This window comes from Lytechinus pictus, chromosome 1 (assembly GCF_037042905.1).
Source record: "Lytechinus pictus isolate F3 Inbred chromosome 1, Lp3.0, whole genome shotgun sequence".
Taxonomy (NCBI): domain Eukaryota; kingdom Metazoa; phylum Echinodermata; class Echinoidea; order Temnopleuroida; family Toxopneustidae; genus Lytechinus; species Lytechinus pictus.
This window is the reverse complement of record NC_087245.1, coordinates 26,671,831-26,692,221: the sequence shown is the minus strand read 5'-3', so window position 1 is coordinate 26,692,221 and position 20,391 is coordinate 26,671,831. Positions and strand designations below refer to the sequence as shown.

Sequence of the window (20,391 nt, the reverse complement as noted above, 5' to 3'; positions counted from 1 at the left end):
GTAACTATATCATTATTTTAATATGTCTCTATCATGAAATTATTTTTGTTTTAAATGTACAAAGGTTAATTTTTTTCTCGCTCAGTCCCCTCGCTCACATACATTTTACCATGTGTGATGTCTGCCGCCTAAGTATTGTTAGTTCATTGTTCTGTATATTGTAAGTTTGAAATGCCTTGGCCTTGAGGTTTTCAGGCCTCGGCCTTGGGTTTCCATGCCTTGGCCTTGGCCTTTGGTATTGAAGCCTTGACCTTGGGTATTAAAGCCTTGGCCTTGGAGGTTTGAGCCTTGACTACAACACTGAATAGCCGACTAATGCCATGGTTAACTTCGAACTGGTTAATTCCGAACTTCACGTTTAATTAGGTTTAGACAAATATCAGCTTATTTGCCATGGTTTAATATGTCTAGTCCGTGTACAAAACCAGTCCTAGATCTAATTTTTTTAAATCTTAGTTCTAGTCTATAGTCTCTATATCTAGACTCTGATCTACGCTGTATCAGCATGGAACCACTAGTGTACCAAGGGGGAGGGGGGAAGACTGTCCCTCTGACGAGTCACAACTGATTCAGGGGACGTGCTCCTTTTGAGAAGCCAAATTAATAATTTGGAATGTAAAAATGCAATGAAAAAGACGTATGTCCCCTTTTTTGAACGTGAAGATCTTTTTCTTTTTTTTTTAGCTAAGAAATCCATAATTTGGGGTGAATACCCTTTTTTTTGGGGGGGGGGCTTGTCACATTTTTTCGCGGACGAAATATCCTCTAAAAAATTTGCCCCCCTTTTGGAGAATCCTAGGTACACCAGTGCGTGCATGGAACGTATTCTAACGTCAGGCACAAATTAACGTCAGTGATCTTGATCCCCGTCTTCACCCAAAATTAAGGATTTCGTAGCTGAAAAAAATTTGAAAAGAAAAAAAAGAAAGATTTTTTTCACGTTCAAAAGAGGGGACATACGTCTTTTTTCGTTGCATTTTGACATTACAAATTATTAATTTGGCTTCTCAAGGGGGGGGGGCACGTCCCCTGGATCAGTTGTGACTCGTCAGGGGGGCAGTCTGCCCCCCCCCCCCCCCTTTGGTACACTAGTGGTTCCATGCTGATAGCGCGTAGATCAGAGTCTAGATCTAGAGACTAGACTAGAACTAAGATATTTATTTTAGATCTAGGACTGGTTCTGTATACGGACTAGACATATTAAACCATGGTAAACAAGCTAATATTGGTCCAAAACTAATCAAACGTAAAGTTCGGAATTAACAAGTTCGAAATTAACCATGGCATTAGTCGGCTATTCCTATTAGTATTAGGCATTAGACAGGTCCAGATTTGAGGTAAAGTTAATGCGCTAGCCTAAGCTAGCCCTACCCTAGCACATGTCTTGCCATTAATGGCAGCTAGTTTGATAAGTGTTTAAGAATTGGATGTATATATAGATCTAAGCCTATAAGGCCTATGTAACTATGTAAGGGTACCGGTAATTTGACGATGCTAATTCATTCTGAGCAACGTGAATGTCGAGGCCAAGTCCACGCGCATGCGCATGCGTACTCTCAATCCGAAGACGCAAGTCATGAATATTCATATGTCGGTCCAGAACTCGGTGGGAAAAATAATTTCGCCCCCGGCCCCCCCCCCCGACAAGACAACAACAACAACAACAACAACGTACCGGTACCGTATGTGTACGTAGTTGCGACGTCGACTGTTTCTCGGCGAAAATAAGGCCAAGCCCAAGCCCAAGGTTAAGCTGAAAAGAAAAGCAGTTTATTCTGGTACGTGTGTTCTTTATAATCCCCATTTGTTGATTAGGAAACTATTTCTATTACCCTATTGTTATTTGCTTAACTGTCATTATTTAGCCTCTTACTAAACTACTACTACTAGTCAGTTACGTACCTGGTTGGTTGGTAGTGGAGTACGGCCGGTCACAACACCTCAGCCCCGAGAGCCGGCGGGCCGACAGCACAGCTTGTCGAGACAAGGAGCTCCGCTGCCGCTTAATCGCGGCGGGCGTCGATGGTGGGCATGCCATTAGGCATTAGTAGGATGGGGGGTCGGGTGTCTGGACACTTTATATTTTTGAAGCCTTCTTTTTTTGTCTTTGGATTACACTAAAAAATACGAAATCAATAGTTGTAATCATCTACTATTTTGTTCTCTATAATATTTCCTGACATTTTGTACTAAAAATTGATAAAACTTCCCTTGTAAATTTTTCCAAATGACTTTCTAAAATTGATCGTCCGGACACACAACCTGTCCGGACACACAACAACTGGGTATACATTGTTGAAAGCTGGGGAGGGAACTGGGAATTTAAGGGGGGGGGGGGGAGAATAATTTGAACTAACTGACGGGGAGTTAAGTTAAAGTTTGAAGAAAAAAAAAATCAGGGGCGGTACCGGTATTCTGAGGTCATTTTATCTTTAAAATATTTTATTTTATCTCTTAAAATGAAATTGGTATTGAGTATTCTGAGTCATTCTGAGATGGCATTGGCCATTGTCATTGACATTGACAATCTCTGACTGAGATAAAATTTCAGTTTGCGTATCCAGACGATTTTAATACTAAATACTAAATTTTATACTAACAAGTAACTTAGATGATATGCGACAGAGCAGTGCCTGCGTAGACTTACCGGTACCAATTGCGTATTTTACTATTGCAACGCGGATGTTCTTGCGCCCATGTTAGTGCTTTGATGAAAAAATGAAATGAATTTAAGAGGGTAGGCCTAGAAAATCTAGGAGCTATTTTATCTCCGCGATGTTGATTTCATCAATATTTTTAGGTAATTAATTCCAAATGTTGACATGAAAATGAAGAAAAATGATATATTAATTGAGAATAACAACACCTTAACGTTATTCCTGTACAATCAGCATGATCAGGAATTACTTTGAATAAGACTTTTCTTTAAATATTGTCTTTGAAATGATGCTTGAAAAGATGTGATATAGATCTAGACTTCGAAAAAGAGATGAGAGTATTGTCGTAAAAAAATAAAATCTCTGTAAAGACGCAAATTGCGTCAATAAATTGACGCAATCTCACTCTTTTGCCACACCTCCTTGCGGAATGGATTTCCATTGGTTGAAAGAGATGAGAGACTCAGAGAGCTATAAAAGGGTGTTTCTCATTGGATATTGATTGAAAATAGGTGTGTCTTACAGAGATAAAATGAAGATAAAATTGTTCTCATAATACCAATTAAGTTGCATAATAAATTGGTAAATTTATAATCTTGTCTAAAAAAGATTGATTTGACTTGTACAAATACTCAATTTATTGAGGTTGACTTGATAAGCATGTTTACATGTATCTAGGCCTACAACATGGCAGCATGGTTGTACAAATTGAATATTCTATGACAAAATTCATAATGAATCATTAAAAATGACAATTTATAGAATCTGTGTTATGATAGATATGATGGGGTATCAACTTGGATTTGATGTTCCTAAATTACAAGAAATACAACTTTGATTTTGAAAACTTTCAACATTATGATGGATTTTCGTCAAAAACTAATTTCTTTAAAACCAGCTTGATGTCATGACAGCCCTTTGAAATTTAAGTACTGTACATGTAGTCCCTGATAGTAAACAATTTACTGTAATCAAATTAAGTCATTTGTTTCTTTTTTCTTTTTTTTTGTTCTCTCTTCTAGATGTTTTAAGCTGATATTTTGTTGTTATGAGCATGTACCACTGCTTTGCTATGGCTCAGCACCGATTTACATTGTCTGATAGGCTTATCAGAGCAATCAGCGGCTGGACCCTATCACCTAAGGTAAGGGCCCCTATTCTCCAGTCATGCTCAAAGTCCATGCTCAAAGTCATGCTCAAAGTCATGCTCAAAGTCATGCTCAAACGCCTCAAAGTCATGCTCAAAGTCATGCTCAAAGTCCATGCTCAAAGTCATGCTCAAAGTCTCACCTAAAATTATGGGTTCAAGCCCCCCCCCCCCAAATAAAAATGAAAAATAAAAATAACAAAATGAATTTAAAAAAAATAATGAAAAAATTGTTTACACTGCTTTTTTCTTCACTTTTATACTGTGTGATGGGATGACAATCAGACAATGTTTCATGAAAACTAAAAAAATAAGTGATGTTTTAATTTAAAATATTTTACAAAATCCATTTAAATCATACATGTAACTACCAGAATAGAAAGCAAAATCATTGAGTCAAATTAATGAGGGCAAAAAATTATTTTGGCCTTCTAAATCTGCAAAGGGCATCAAGGACATTTCTGTGGGCATCGGAAGCCATGTCCTTTGATTGCCTTGGATTTATTTGAGCCCTGGAATATTGATAGGGCCTAAATTATCTGACACGAATTTTATTTTAGAAAAATGGGAGAAACAAAAATGTGGTTATTTTCATTGTAGTCTGGTTCCCAATTGAAATGAATTTTAATGTAGGATCGCGATATGCCTGTATTAAAAAAAAACTTCAGTGTACATTGTACCTGTCTGAGCATGTTGAATAACCAAACTACTTCAAATCACCATCTAAATGTGTTAGAGCCTCTTTGTACAAAACTACAAGGAAAATGTACATTGTCAGCTGTTTGATGGTTTCATTCTATTTCTGTGTATGCAGGACTCTGTAGAATCTGTTCTCGCTGAAGGAGCCGACGTGAATCAGTTGCATGGCACCCTCCTACCTCTACACTGTGCTTGCATGACAGGAGAGGATGATTATGTTAAGCTTCTTCTGGATCACGGTGCAGAGGTATGTTGCAGCTTTTCAATAAAATGTATTTTTATTCTGTACGCTCAGTATTTTAACATTAATTGCATCATTTAAAACTGTAATTAGATGAGAAATGTCTAGTTTGAATTTGTCAGCTATGTATTTCACTTTTTTTCAGCTATCACAGTATATGAAAAGAAAGTTTTAATGTGATCAGCTGAAGCTTTGAAGTGTCATAAGTTGAAAGTCTTTGCACTAGGGCTGATTCAAAAACAGAAATAAACCCCAATAAATGGATGATTTTCTTTGGTAATTCTTTCATTACAAGGTAAATGCTGTTGATGGGTACGGTCGAGCTGCTATTCATTACGCTGCTGAACAAGATGTAGACTGCCTAAGCCTTCTCCTGGAATCTGGTGCTGACCCAAATGCCCTTAACGCCAACGGTGAGACTGCCATTCATTGGGCTTCCTTCCGCAACCAGGTTGAGTGTGTCCAGGCTCTTCTTTCAAAGAATGCATCCATCAACATACCAGATATCCATGGCAACACTCCACTGAACTGGGCAGCAATGAAGGGAAACCACGAGTGTGTGCAGTTGCTCCTGGAGTACGGTGTGGAGACCCACACGTCAAGTGTCGACGGAGTATCCCCCATCTCCCGGGTTGCTTCCTTGATTGGAGCGGGACTCGACGTTGAAGAGGAAGAAAGTTGCCTAAATCTACTTATCAGTGCTACCGGTCAGTTTGACATTCGAGACGAAGATGGTTTGATCCCCTCCGCCATTCAAAATGACACGGCTTTATGCAATATGCTATGGCAGCTTTGCTCCCATCCCCGGTCATTACGCCAGCTGTGTCGTTATACTATTAGGCACCACCTCAACAACACCCATCTTCCTACTGCTGTAAAACTGTTACCACTTCCAGCACGCCTACAGAGGTACCTACTATTGCAAACTTGATGGTAATAATTTCTAGAGAGACTGCATATTTATATAGCTACAATACAATAATGTGGACCTCTTCGAAAATCAGTTTGCTAAAAAGCCTATCCACCCTATCATAATAACCATAGTAAATAAAATCCTCATCAATTGATTGGTTGAGATTGTACATGTGACCAGCATTTGTTTTGCCTAACACAAAATTTTACTTATGAGTAGTACAGTAGTGACCAGGCATATGGCACCTAACACGCCAGCCCAAACCCAACAATAAGTCACCGGAAAGGTTCTCTGTAAATAGCAAAAATAGAAGTTTGGTCTCCAAAAAGCAAAAATAAGAAAATTAGAATAAGAATAAGTCTCCTCCATACTGTCAAAGTCTAAAGTTGCAAAGTTGAATGAAAGCCAAGATAGGAGTTGTTTTGACATTTTTTAATGGACTGCCTGGGAGTTTCACTGAGAATGAACAATGTCCACATCACATGCTTTTAATAGTGGACCCAAACTTCAGTCCTCATTTTCTCCTTTTTTCCATTCAATCAGAGTACTTGTGAGGATTATTGATCAATTTCGATAAGTTGTATTTCAAAGCTTGCGATGTGCTATTTCAACAAGCTCAAGGAAAATCTCCCAAATTCATTTTTGAAGACTTTTTGTTGGTTTTTGGGTGGCTGGTCACAAATGTTAAAGTCACAGTATACTTTCCATCCCTACCTACCCTCACAGTTATTATATAGAAAAAACAGTAGGGAATGCAGTAATGTTCAATGAATGTATGTCTCTTAATAAAAAAAAACATCTTTGGGACCCGTAGAAAAGAACATGCGTGTGTTCTTAGATATTACATTGAAAATGGAACATGGAGCTTGTCCTTCCTGTTGACTGGCTATCCTAATTCATTTTGAATCATGTTGGCACCACATCCCTAGCCAGACAAACCAATTAGAAGATCATCATGTCTGTTCAACTGTTATCTCTTATTGCATGATAAAAATGTTTATCTGCCTTGGGATGTTTTTGAGTGCATACACCCTTCTTCACTTGAGCTTAAAGGACAAGTCCACCCCAACAAAACGTTGATTTGAAAAAAAGGAGAAAATCCAACAAGCAAAACACTGAAAATTTCATCAAAATCGGATGTAAAATAAGAAAGTTATGACATTTTAAAGTTTTGCTTAATTTCACAAAACAGTAATATGCACATCCTGGTCGGTATGCAAATTGGCAGACTGATGACGTCACCCACTCACTATTTCTTTTGTATTTTATTATATGAAATATGAAATATTCTAATTTTCTCCTCTTTATCAAGTGAAAAGAAGTTTTATTTCTCCCTGAACATGTGGAATTACCATCATTTTAACAGTTTATGGTTAAGTTAAGTTGGTCCTTATTGTCAAATCTGTAAAAATTGAAATATTGTATTATTCAAACAATAAAAAACAAAAGAAATAGTGAGTGATGGACATCATCAACTCTCTCATTTGCATATCGCTGAGTCGTGCATTTAACTGTTTTGTGAAAAATAAGCGAAACTTTAAAATGTCATAACTTTCTTATTTCACATCCGATTTCGATGAAATTTGCCGCATTATGTTTGTCTGATTTTTCTCTATCAATTCAAATCAGCAATTTTCTGGGGTGGACTTGACCTTTAAGCTTAATTCCATTTACAAATGATTGGAAAGTAAGAGAATTAAAAACATGGTATCCAAGTTTAAATACCCTTTCTTCATTTGAAAATCATAAGTCAATATGAAGGTTTATACAATGTTAGTCATGATCATTTGACTATTTAATGCATCTGGTAAACATTTTGACAGGCCTTCAGGGGAAAATGAAATATGATGCCTGCAACAATATCATACTGTCCTGACTCTTGTCACATAGGCAACATGATTCTTTAAAGAGCAGCTTTAATCATTACGTACAGCTGCATGTTATATGTCATTTCCGCTGATAGATTGTAGTAATTTGCATGTCTTTGTCTTCTAATATCCTCTGATTGCAGTTTATTTATTCAAGTATTTGTATTCTTATTTGTGATGTATTATTACAACATGCATGTCTTTTTCACATATGAACAGTAACTGCGCATTTGCACTTAGATGAAAGTGTCGGGGTGGAATATGGAGGATTGTTGCCTTCATTTCTTGTACAGGTTACTAAGGAAACGTGGAAGAGTATGGACTATGGTAAATATTGTAGCCTCCTGACTTAGATTTGGGGGTAGTGTGCAAAATATGGATTTTTATTATGCAACTGTGGCAACTTGTGGAGGTAGTACTAGTAATATATTCTAGATATTCCTATTTTGTGCAATATTCTACATGAAATTATGTAGCGATGTTCTTTTAAATTATTGAATGATTTCTCGTTTTAAATTGATACTGCCATAACATAATCATGGAAGGGATTACAGAGTACAGACTGTCAATTTCATTTCAACTTAACATTTTAATTTCATCTTTTAGAGTATGTAATTTTTACTTAGTTTTCTAAGAGATTGTCTTTTGTTGTTTTGGCAATTGATAAATAGCTATGGTTAGATCACATTATGTTAGCCATACACTGAATAATTTAATTTCGCTCCATCTCAGATCTTAATATTTCCCCTTGTATTATTTATTGATTAATTCTAATTTTTGTCTCGCCTGCTTAGCAGAGCGACACTATAGACGCTGCTTTTCCAATGGTGTCATCATCATTGAAATCTTAACCAAGGTTAATTTTTTATGTCATCATAACTTTGTGAGTTTATTGATCTAGTTCATGAAAATATGACACAAGGGTAATGGTCATCACTGAACACGAGTCAGATCACGTGACCAAGGTGAAATGTCATTTAGGGTCGACTAATTTCAATTTAATTGAAAATTATACATTTTAGTTTCAGTAGTTTCATACTGAAGTGAAATCCCATCCATATTCGTACTTCCACTTTGTAGAAAGACTAAGTTTAAAAATCACTTAAAATAAATGTGGAGGTATTTGCACAAGGATTTAAAGGGGGAGTGAACTGTCTGTCGTATCTCATTGACTGTGTGTTATAAATACATAGTCTTAAAATATACGTTTTCAAATAGGTACTAATACTACAGATAATAAATTGACCTATAATTGTATTTGTATAGAGAAACTAAAATGTTTTGAGCGGAAAAGCAATTGTTTTGCTACTTGGTAACATAATTATTGCAGTATAAGTGTATTGATTTAATTAACATGTTATTATTCAAGTGGGTCTATATTATTAGACTACACTAGCATTATGGGTCAGGAAACTGACCAGGTATGAGTAGTTGAGGACTCGAGATGGCGTTATTGGTTCGTATCTGCTAGTGCGACTGAAATAGTTTTATATTTCTAGTTGTGTGATAAACACATCACTGTATAGGCTATCTGGCTAGGTCATCCTCAGGTGGTATATTCTGCTGCATATTAATCAATGAGAGTACACATTAAGGCACACCTTACGATTGGTCTGCGACCCGATTTCAGAATAAAATGTAATAGAATGTGATGCTAATATTGAGACTTGGAATATCTTACTGTGTAATGTTCTAAATCATCGTACGAATACCTATATTCAAATCTGTGACTATGCTATCATCCTTCTTACAATAAAAGCGAATTTAATATCTAGTCGTAATGACGTCATAGCAGTCGTACGATTGGCTACGATTTGAAACTAATTTGGCCTTTACTCCAAAATAAAGGCTTGCAATCTTTCAAAATGGTTATTTTAGTATTCATTCAATTAATTTCAACCTCAAATGAAATTATGTTCCATTCACATTTTCAGAAAATGAGCAAAATGCGATTTGTTCCAAAATCGGATCGCGAACAGTCGTAAGGTGTGCGGTGGCCTTTAGATATCTTGTGCACACTTAAGCCTGACTTTAATTGTGAAATGGACCTTTTTATTCTTCATTAGGACTTTGGTGATTTTTTTTTTACAATAAACCGGACTTCATCTATATTTCATATTTTCTCCTTTGTATTTGTAGGCCTACTCATATTTTGCTGTAGTGGTAGAATTTGTTCATCAAATATGCAGTCCATCCCAGACAAAAATAAAAATATTGATGTTTGTCATACCTCAATCACAATCGTGATATACATGACACATATTTGTAATGCTTGTACCTTTCTCTTTCATTTTAGGCATACTTAAAGGACAAGTCCACCCCAACAAAAAGTTGATTTGAATATAAAGAGAGAAATCCAAAAAGCATAATACTGAAAATTTCATCCAAATCGGATGTAAAATAAGAAAGTTATGACATTTTAAAGTTTCGCTTAATTTCACAAAACAGTTATTTGCACATCCTGGTCGGTATGCAAATGAGGGGACTGATGACAGCACTCACTATTTCTTTTGTATTTTATTATATGAAATATTCTAATTTTCTCATTGTCCTGTGAAACAAAGTTTTATTCCTCCCTAAACTTGTGGCACTACCATTGTTATAACATTTTATGGTTCAGCTAAGTTGGTCCTTGCTGTCAAATTGGTAAAAATTGAAATATTGTATAAATCAAACAAGAAAAAACAAAAGAAATAGTGAGTGATAGACATCATCGACTCACTCATTTGCATGCCACTGAGTTGTGCATATAACTGTTTTTGTGAAAAATAAGCGAAACTTTAAAATGTCAACTTTCTTATTTTACATCTGATTTTGATCAAATTTTCAGCATTATGCTTGTTTGGTTTTTCTCTATTTATTCAAGTCAACATTTCTCTGGGGTGGACTTGACCTTTAAAACATTTGAGAGATCTAATTAATTGAAATAGAAATGGTACCAAATTCCAATTGGTGTATGGGGTTATCTGAATTTCAAAGTCAGGATCATATTTCCATGACTTTCAATTTCTGCTCTTCAATACTCCTTGATGAAGAAAATTCCATATTAAAAATGAGAATATTTTATTAAGAGTGACGCTTGCTTTTCAGTGATTTTATAAACAAAGGGGTTTTTATTGCAGGACTGCCTGCTATAATAACAATCGGAGTTTGAATTCTAAATTTACTCCCTCTTCAAGTTAACTGAAAAATTAACAAGATACTAACATTTAACAAACGGACCTTTGTTGTTCCTTGCTCACTTTTAGCATGATTGAGGTGTCTTATTAAAGGGCAGAAAACTGGACTAGGGCTGATCTTAAAAGTTGTTGATCTATCAGAAATTGTAATTGGTATCATTTTCGCAAATCTACATTCCATCTAGTTTGGCAAAGGGGGGTGCAGCATCCACAAGAATTTTCCTGAAAAAGCACCCTAAACCAGACACTCTAAATGCAGGTTTTGTGCAGATATCCTTAATCTGCATGCCCTAAACCAGGATTTCACATTTCCATTAATCATTTGCACATAATCCCAATAAGATATTCCCATTTCCGCACAAGCACAATGCCCTGTATATTCAAATTCTTGGGAGTTTGCGCTTTAGATTATCATAGTTTTTTTTTTTGGGGGGGGTCTCATTCTTAGCATTTTTTTTTACCTTGCAAGTGCATTCTGCACCTACCCCCCAACACCCCTTTTTCTTCTCGCAGATGCTTTCCACTCTTCGATGGCAGTGGTCTCCTTCCCCCCCCCCACCCTTTGGGCACAGATAGGAAGGGGGTGCATGTACAGGCTTAATGGTCTCCATGGTCTCCAACTCTGCTTAAATTATGGGAAGCCAAAAATGTCAATTTTTTTATTTGTACGATATTTTTTCCTTACATGTAAGTTTTTATGATGAATAAAAACATTTCAGCTATTATTATAGTAATTATGACAGTTATGAATGCATTGGGCATCAAAATATTATTGGCGCTTTAAACCTCTACTGTTAAAAATTAGTGTCACATTAGCTATCCAGATTTAACCCTCAACGTTAGATCAGAGTTTAAATCAAAGTTAAGTATGCAGGCCATTGTACATGTATGTAGTTACATGTATTCACACAAGTGGTAACAGACGCAGAGATGTTATAAACTTTTCATAAATGTATGTGTCATTTATTCAAAATTATAGGCATGACTATAGAACAATAATCATTGGTTTCTTTTGAAGGGGTCACAGTGTGGTAAAAACAAGGGAATAACAAAGGAAAATATAAATGAAGCTCAATATTTCAGATTCTTTTTTCCTTAATGAATAGATATGGAAAGCTTTGTTTACTGTAAAAGTAAAGTACATCTACTGCACTGCAGTTCATTTAGAATAAACACACTGATTTAAAATGTATCACTGATATTTTGGTTATTACACTATGAAGGCTTCATTATTCCCCTTATTCAATATGTATTGATATGAATGTACGCTATGCTCGATGACTAGACATTCTGTTTATGCAAATTAGGTAGTTCCCATCTTGGGTTGGAGACGCCATTAGTTTGCCTGACCTTAAGGCATGTGTTATTCTCTGCCTGTGTAATGAATTAATATTCAAAGTGTTTAATGGAATCAAAGAGTATCTCAACACTTCAACTCAACACGAACAATTTAATGAAAAAAGCACAATTCTCTCTTTGTAAAGTATAAAGAATTTGAAATAATAAACAAAACATACAAATCAAACAAATTTACAAACAATTAGATCATACATGTAAATCTATGAAGTACATGTACAAACCAACAAAAGTCAAACACTATTGAATTGAAAAAAAATCATATACTTTCTAGAATAAACAAATCATATAATATTTAGAATATACAGCATCTGTTGTGGCAGTGATATGATTCCAATAATTTGTATAGGCAACAAGAAGTATATGAAAAAATGTTAAGACCAAACAGGATCAAATACTATATACTTTCAGGTGGTTCGCCACTCGCCAGGACAGGTGATGGGGGGCTGTAAATAAAGTTAAGTACATGTTGATACTAATTTGATTAAATGATAAAGCTTCAAAGATAAATCCTCAAAGCTTTAGCAGTTAGCACCAATCATCATTGTGAATGTGTTTAGAGCACTGTGATTTGCATGTTTCATCTGCTCCTTTGTCCCCTGAAACCATACTCCTGGCTTGACAGAAGTACACTTTTTTAGGAAAGACACCTGTATTTGACTTTGGCCATTTCACAATCAATTACTACCCAATATCACTCCCATTACAACATTCTTCTCTTGAAACAAGCAATTGCTCTGCTCTAAATGCAATTCCTGTTCCTTATGGTATTCAGATAGAGGAAATTGGTTTGCATAAAGCTGATATTCTGATATTAATACAACTCAAGTTCAAAACTATGTTTGAGTGTGTAAAGGTGCTTTAGTCGAGATTCCAACTGACTGGAGCCATAGTATGCTCATCCCTATTCCCCTGAACCAAAATAATAATAATAATGATCACCCCTCTTTATCATGCTTATTTGTTTCATTTCCTTTTTTTCTTTCTTTACTGTGCCATGAGCATCTCTATTCATGATGGATAAAGCAATCATTAATTTCCTCACCTCCCATAACAAAATTTGTAACTTGTAAGAAGATGGGAAGGTAGCATTGCTACAAAGATTGGTACATATTGAATCTCAAATAAATCTACATGTAACATCAGTTCAGTATTCCTTAATCATGCATAATTACTCTCATCTTTGGATAAGAATAAGTCATGCATTCTAGAAATACAGTGTGTACCAGAAAAAAAAGTATTTCTCAGACGTTCACATACATCTGGCCAAGGGCTAAGGACTGCTTGGTTTTCCTACCTTGTCTTCATCTTCTCATGCATTACGTATCATTCATACAGTAACAATATGTACCAGGCTAATTTGAAAGGCCCCCCCAAAAAAAAATCAAAGGGGCAAAATCCCTGCCCCTATGTTGTACCCCATCAACATTCATACCAGTGGCTTCAACTGAAGATCTTTTTTCTGGGACACTCTGTTTTTCCTTTATTAGCACAATTCAATATATTTCATCTAATGTCACATGGACATATCATACAGCACTTTACAAATTTTAGATCACAATCACATTCACTATATCAACAAGTACTTTTTTTTCAGAGCCTGCCTGAAGCCATTCCGCAAACAATGAATGCACAAATCTCTAGGAGCATAGCTTGCACATGCCTAGGTCATTACATAAAGTGAAAATCTAAATGAATAAACATACATGCATCATAATAGACTCATCAAATGCAAAATTTCATCAGATGGAAATGATGCAATTCTATTCAATTATCACTAGTACTAACATTTTCATTCTCCATGCTTTGCAAATTTAGCAACTTTCTGAAGAATAATTACAAACTTGTTTGATGAGTGCATTCTACGGACCATCCTCTACACACCTCTTGTGCATGTGCCGACACATATCTGAATAGCACAGAGAGTATCTCTATGCCTATTATTGCCTGACAGGGAATAAGGAACACAGATGCTCAATGTTTTTCATTCTAATCAAAAGCTTCAACAGTACACTGCATTTTACAATGCTTTCTGTAAATTATCCACTGAGTTTTTAAAATAAAAATGCACCAAACCCATTAATTCTGGATCACCCCTCAAAGCCTCACCATCAAGAAAAAAAGAGAAAATTTTTAGGACAACTCAGTACGCTGCTTGTAGATAAAACTGCAACCAAAGCATGGAATTTAAATTTAATATACCACTGGAGGCTGTATATATATATATATATTTTTATACCTTGATATTGTAAATCATGGGAGCGTTTCATGAAAGGACGTCGGATTATTCATCTGACATATTCCATTTTACCTGACAATTACCATGTACTAACATTGCTTCTCAGCAAATCAAAATAAAGAAAGGTTGTCAGATCCTGACAACATACAGGCCTTGATTGGTTAAGAAACACAGTTCCTTTGGGTAATGTTGAATAAAAAACACATTGTCTCGTAGTTTTATCCAATAGGTCCTTTCTGAAAATATTTTGCCGGAATTGAGTTGATCTTTTGCCATGAAGTGGTTTCTCCACCAATGCAGTCTGTAGACAGGAATAACCATCTTTTCTGGGGATTCATTTAACAATTTCTGACAGTTTTACATAGTCTAGCCAACATAGTTCAGTGGAACAACCAATCGAGACTGAAGCTTTTGGTTTACACAATCTTATGACTGAAAATTAATATTACATGTTTGTCTTGAAATCTTTGGTAAAGGTTCAATAATGTGAATCATATTAGAAAAAACAAAATATTTTAGAGGATATTCTAACATCCTATCAGTCAGGGTAATTAATTTTTTTTCTTCTTTCATAAACATGTTTCTTACAAATTTTATGAATGCATATCAACAATCTACAAAACAAATGGTACAGATGACCACCTGAGGGGGGGCACACACAGGACCCTAGTCAGATTGATCTTGGCTATAGGTCTGAATGGATTGTGGGTACATATCATTCATTTAAAGAGAAATTCCAGTAGTTGCAGTAAACACTGATTTCATGAGAAAGTCTGTAAAACCAGGCTTAATTGTCAGTATATCATCGAGGATCTAGATCTGGTACAGTTACATAAACTGAACTTTGTGAAATCTTGAAATCTACGCTGAAAAATGTTCAGACTGAACTTCCCCAACACAGATAAGCGCACGTGGGACAGCGTATAATTATTGCTTTGAGCGTCGGGCCCGACGCTCTACCCGAATCCTGTGCTTATTTGCTGATTTCTCAGCAATTACACAATTTCTTCCAGAATCCTTTGGCACATGCGTTTTATTTATACAAACAGACACTTTGGTGGTCATTTCATTGGATTCTGTACGAACTCATTTTGATATCGTTACCAAAACTAGCATTTACCTTTAAATTCAGGTCTACAGAAATCAATCAAGAGTAATAACCCTAAAGTAGAAAATGTTTTGTGAATGGCTATATCAATTTATAGCCTATTATATTCTGATGCACATTTAACTAAATTTCTGATTAAAAAAAGATTAGGTAAATCAACTCTTTGACATAATAAAATCACATGACTGATAAATCAAAGGAATACCAATTGAACAACTACCAGTCGGTGCCCATACAGGTATATTAAGACATTTAGACTTGTTAATATCACATCAAGAAAAGAAATGGGGGGAAACAAATTATATCCCACTACTGTACAATCAAATCTATAAGAACTGAAATGGTAAAATGAATAACAAATCAAATACTATGTCAGATCATCATCTGTAGAAAAAAAATCTGGAACAAGTTGATCCACCATCTTAGGTTCTGATTTCCTTGATGACTTCTGACTGGTGGTTCGAAACCAGGGATGCTCAAGGACTTCCTCGGCTGTAAGTCTCTCAGTAGGACTCACCCGCATCAGGCTGTAAATCATTGACTTGGCCTGGGTGGAGAGGGAATCGGGAACATTGTACTGTCCAAGACGGATTTTGGTAAAGAGAGAGACGGGATCGGAATCATGGAATGGGTAACGCCCCACCAACATGGTGTAGAGAATGACGCCCAGGCTCCACATGTCTGCAGCTTTACCAGAGTAGCTACCATTGGTGAGAAGTATTTCTGGACTAACGTAGGCAGGACAACCGTGTTTGTCATTCAAATTATCGTCACTTGGTGTAGCTAGCATCCGGCCTTCTTCAATCCCATCAAGAACGACATCAGTTCTGAAGTAAAAGATTATACAGGAAATTCGGAATAAACCATTTGAATGTAAATGGGATAACAAATATCTTTCATCAAAACTAGATTTGAGGCCTCTATGTTATCGATAATTGTGGTAGCCCTATACTATGTAATGTGGTCCGACCTAAGAACAGTATAGAACTCAAATGACCTTCAACCTTGACCTCGCAACCAGTAATTTGTGTCGCTTGGCTACGGGCTAGGATTTGATGTACCCAATAACCCTGTTGTAAGAAAGTTACAGGTAATTATGATAGTAATACATAAGATTATTGACCTGAATCATCCTTTACCCTGCAACCTAACATGTAACTGTGTATTACATAAATGGCAATAATAGATTACCAGTACTTTCTAACAATTATGAAATGCTTTTGTATTGAATTGATTTTTTCTATTACAAGTACAGTGTAACATAATTGGGTTTCCCATCGATTTAGACTGACATTAGAAGACAACAACTGATAGATATTATCCTCAAGTGAGTCAAATCTCAAATGTACTTTGTGTCAATAAATCAAGAGAATAGTAAAAGCCTTGACATTTGACAGATTTGACACTGTGCAATACCTTTCTTCTTTCTTGAAGACAAACTTGCGCAGCTTCAGGTCCCGCAGGATGACGCCATGGGCATGGCAGTGAGCAACGGCTTGCACCATCTGATGAAAGAGGGAGGCAGCCTCCCGCTCTCGCAGCTTGCGCTTCCGCCTGACATAGGAGTGCATGTCTCCATGGGTGATGGGCAAGATGACATACGCCTGACTTTGACCATGCAACACCTCTTCAACATGGTTAATATGGGGATGATAGCCTAAGTGAAAGTGTACAGCAAATGCCTCCCGGTATTTATCCACATCCACTACCTGTATTAACAAGAATAAGAACAAAATCATCATATTTGTATGAATTGTTGCAGTATACATGACATGTACAGTAGGTCTGTATAAATGACGATATCACAATATTGTCAAATTTCAATGATGTGAATACATGTATATTGAAAACGGTATACAAACTATACATCATAATCCAAGATATGAGGATTCTCGTATCTGGATAGGTTGAAGGCTATATTTACCACTTATTGAGTTTTTAAGACTTAAGAAACCTGTCTTGAATAAAATGCTAATCATTGAGTTACATGTACATGTAGATAAGAGTAATAAAACGTTTTTTTACCATGGTGAAAGAGAAAGTATTGTCAACCCCAATCACTTTCCTTTTAATCTCATCCATTGCACCTGCCCGAGTACTTATTATAGCAACACAAATTTTGCATTACTAGTATATTTATAGAACTATGATGTGACACGCACCAAATACGGGAATTGGCCTGGACTTTACCAGCCTCAAACGTTAACCTACATGTATGTGTACATATGACAGCCATTGACGAACTGTTAGCACCAATCTTTCCTGATGCCTGTGTACATGTTGGAGCGATGATCATCTACATTCATAGAGCACAAATTTTAGATAAATTCATATAATAAACAGAACTACGAAGAAAAAGTGGGGAGATGAAATGATAAGCTTGCTCATTGTTACATCATGCATGTACTTATGAAGACTTACAATGTAAATTGATACACTGACTGAAGTTATGACAAACTTGAGTTTTTCAAAAGTTGTTTTCCTTGTTTAATGAAATTTTCAGTGAAAATTCTATTGGTCTGATTCTACTTTTTCTGTTCAACACTAGTTCAAATCACATTTCTTTCAGCTTGGAGTAACTCTTTACAGTACATTTCCTAAAGGGGTAGATAAGAATTCTGTATTGCTGTTAAGCTTCGACATTGAAGGAAGAAGGACTGCCCATAAAAAAAAAACCTTAATTACAAAATCTTCTGAGCTCACCTTACAAATGCATTCTTTGTTATTTAAAGTATCAATACACTTGTTTACTTTCGGAGCTACTTCCTCCAGGAGAACATAATTTCCAATTCTCGAGACTACATGATCCTCACTGGATACAAAACTTGGCGGACTCGGGGAAAGTTGTGGCTGAGGACTCAATTGTCCACCAGTTGATTCGGAAGAAACGTCCTGAAATATTTGAAATTTACCCCGACCATGATGGATCGGAATAGGGGCAGATGCAAAATTGTTCATCAAGTGACAATTTATTTCTGATTCCTCTCTGACCCGATTCAAGCTCAGCAAATTAAACCTCTGACCAAAAAGAGAAACAAAATTTTGCTAGTTGTTTTTTACATCAACAGTGCTACACTAGAACTTTAGGCTACTCTTTTGGTTTGTAGTTGTTTGTATCTACTATGGTTAAAAGCAAAATTCACTTCAATAGTTCACAGGTTTATTCCAGTATACTTTCGGCCGTGTATCTTTCTCCGTAGTTGTGTCCTGGGCCTCCTGGCTTCTTAACACACCGATGAATGATGCTGCTTAATATAACATTAGCAGCACTTAGGAAAGTTAGTTAGGCCTAGATTAAATTACTAGAGTTAGATGCTCCTTTTCAACAACCCTGAGATTTACTTTTACTTTAAGAGAAGTCTCTGATATTATTTACGTGAAATAGATAGCAAAATATTGGCAACTGCCAAATATCTGATTCAGCTGCGCTGGAAAATGGAATTAAAATCATTCAAGACAATGAAGAGGTCCAGATCCTCTCAATTTTATTAAAAACACACTGAATTGGTCCTGCCAATATTCATATGGAATTTCAGTTCACTTGTCAAGTTGTCTTCAGTTCAGGAAGTTCAGCTTCACAATTCAATTTCTAGGGCAAGTCCAAGAAAAACATAAATAACAGATCCAGCCGTCGTGTTCGGAGCTGAGTCGCTAGTCCAGCTAACGTCAAAGCTTGTGTTGAAGACGGTAAGATGTGCTTGCTTGATATTGTAAACGTGTAAATAATACACAATTCATCGAATGACGCAATACCAATCCGAATCTGATCAATGCAATTGCAATGCAGGGCGTCGTAACGTTGTCTCTCTATGCCACGAAATAGGTTGCACAATGCTGAGTGATGACGGACTCTGTAAATTTTTTTGTCAGGGTGATTTATCGAATTCCAAATTGTTTCCTTCTCTGCCAAAAGTTGAGACTCCAGAGTGATATTTGCTAAGCACCGTTAGATGCTTTCTAACGACGCCTTTACCCTGCTCAGTGGATGGTCTCTGAAAATTCGAGAGCCAAAGGCGGCTAATTGGACTCCGTCGGTGCCATTTTGATTGCAAAATAAAACTTTGCGAGCGCAAAACGCGCTTACGCGCGCGTATCCGAATTATTACACACAAGCAACGAAACCCAATTCAAGCTATGCAAACAATGATTGCGAAATACTACGTGACATGATGACGCAGCGATGAGTTGTCATCCGACACACCATATTTGGAAAACGAACATCCTTATACGTTGGGCATTATAGGTCACATTATTCTATAGAGATATATAAACTCCGTATTATTTAGCTCCAGGATTTAGCTAACATGCACCCCGGCACGCATCCCTCTATAAGAAAAGAGAGAGGGGCGGGGAGAGAGGATATAGAGAAGGAATTAAAAGAAAGGAAAGGAGAGAGAAAACTGAGGAGAAAAAAAAGAAGGGAAGGGATCATGAGGAGGGAAGAGAGAAATAAAGGAGAAGAAAAGAAGAAAAAGAAATTTAGGGGAGAGGAGAAAGAAAAGGAAGGGAGAGAGAGAGAGCTAGCATGATAAGTGGAATGAAAAGTAAATGAAGGAGAGAAAAGCGGGGAGAAAAGACAAACTTAAACTCGAGGGGAAGAAATATCACTGATTTTTTTTCAACAAAATTTGAATATATGAGTCTCAAAGCCCTTAAACCCCTTTGTACCATGGAGGTATGTTTGCACTATATAGATATCATTAGAATTGAAAAGATAATGGGAAGGGATAGGCGGATCTACGGCCCTATGGGGCAAAGCGAAAGAGAGAGAGAGAGAGAGAAGACAAAGAAAAGTAGAAATGGAATGAAGAAACAAAAGATGAGCTGGAATGAAGAGCCAAAAAAAGAGAACGGAAAAAACAAACAAAAGAAATGTGACGAAAATAAGAGGGGGAATGGCAATTTTTTAATCTTAAACAAAATTAATAATTCTTCACAGGTTCCCTTCCGAGTCAGGAAAAAGATAAACTGAATTATCAAAATT

General features: G+C 36.3%; 2 protein-coding genes across 4 annotated transcripts; one reads left to right on the top strand and one right to left on the bottom strand.

Annotated features, from left to right (window-relative positions):
• The first annotated feature begins 1,670 nt into the window (after nt 1-1,670).
• Nucleotides 1,671-9,634, top strand: LOC129274277 (ankyrin repeat and SOCS box protein 8-like). Of its 3 annotated transcripts, none has more exons than XM_064099252.1 (6): nt 1,671-1,778; nt 3,680-3,801; nt 4,619-4,750; nt 5,040-6,764; nt 7,287-9,120; nt 9,530-9,634. In XM_064099252.1, exons 2-4 carry the CDS (start codon nt 3,706-3,708, stop codon nt 5,673-5,675), a joined length of 864 nt encoding a protein of 287 aa, XP_063955322.1. In that variant the 5' UTR covers nt 1,671-1,778; nt 3,680-3,705; the 3' UTR covers nt 5,676-6,764; nt 7,287-9,120; nt 9,530-9,634. The 3 variants fall into 3 exon arrangements, with proteins under 3 accessions (XP_063955322.1, XP_063955326.1, XP_063955317.1); XM_064099256.1 differs by having other exon boundaries at nt 1,689-1,778; nt 5,040-5,751; nt 7,350-9,120; XM_064099247.1 differs by having other exon boundaries at nt 1,690-1,778; nt 5,040-7,039; nt 7,350-9,120.
• A 2,003-nt stretch (nt 9,635-11,637) lies between these two features.
• Nucleotides 11,638-19,507, bottom strand: LOC129260084 (tribbles homolog 2-like). Its single transcript, XM_054898149.2, has 3 exons — nt 18,111-19,507; nt 16,824-17,116; nt 11,638-16,234 (listed from the first exon to the last, which is right to left on the bottom strand). The coding sequence occupies exons 1-3, from the start codon at nt 18,363-18,365 to the stop codon at nt 15,775-15,777; spliced, it is 1,008 nt and encodes a 335-aa protein (XP_054754124.2). The 5' UTR covers nt 18,366-19,507; the 3' UTR covers nt 11,638-15,774.
• Nucleotides 19,508-20,391: the final 884 nt, after the last annotated feature.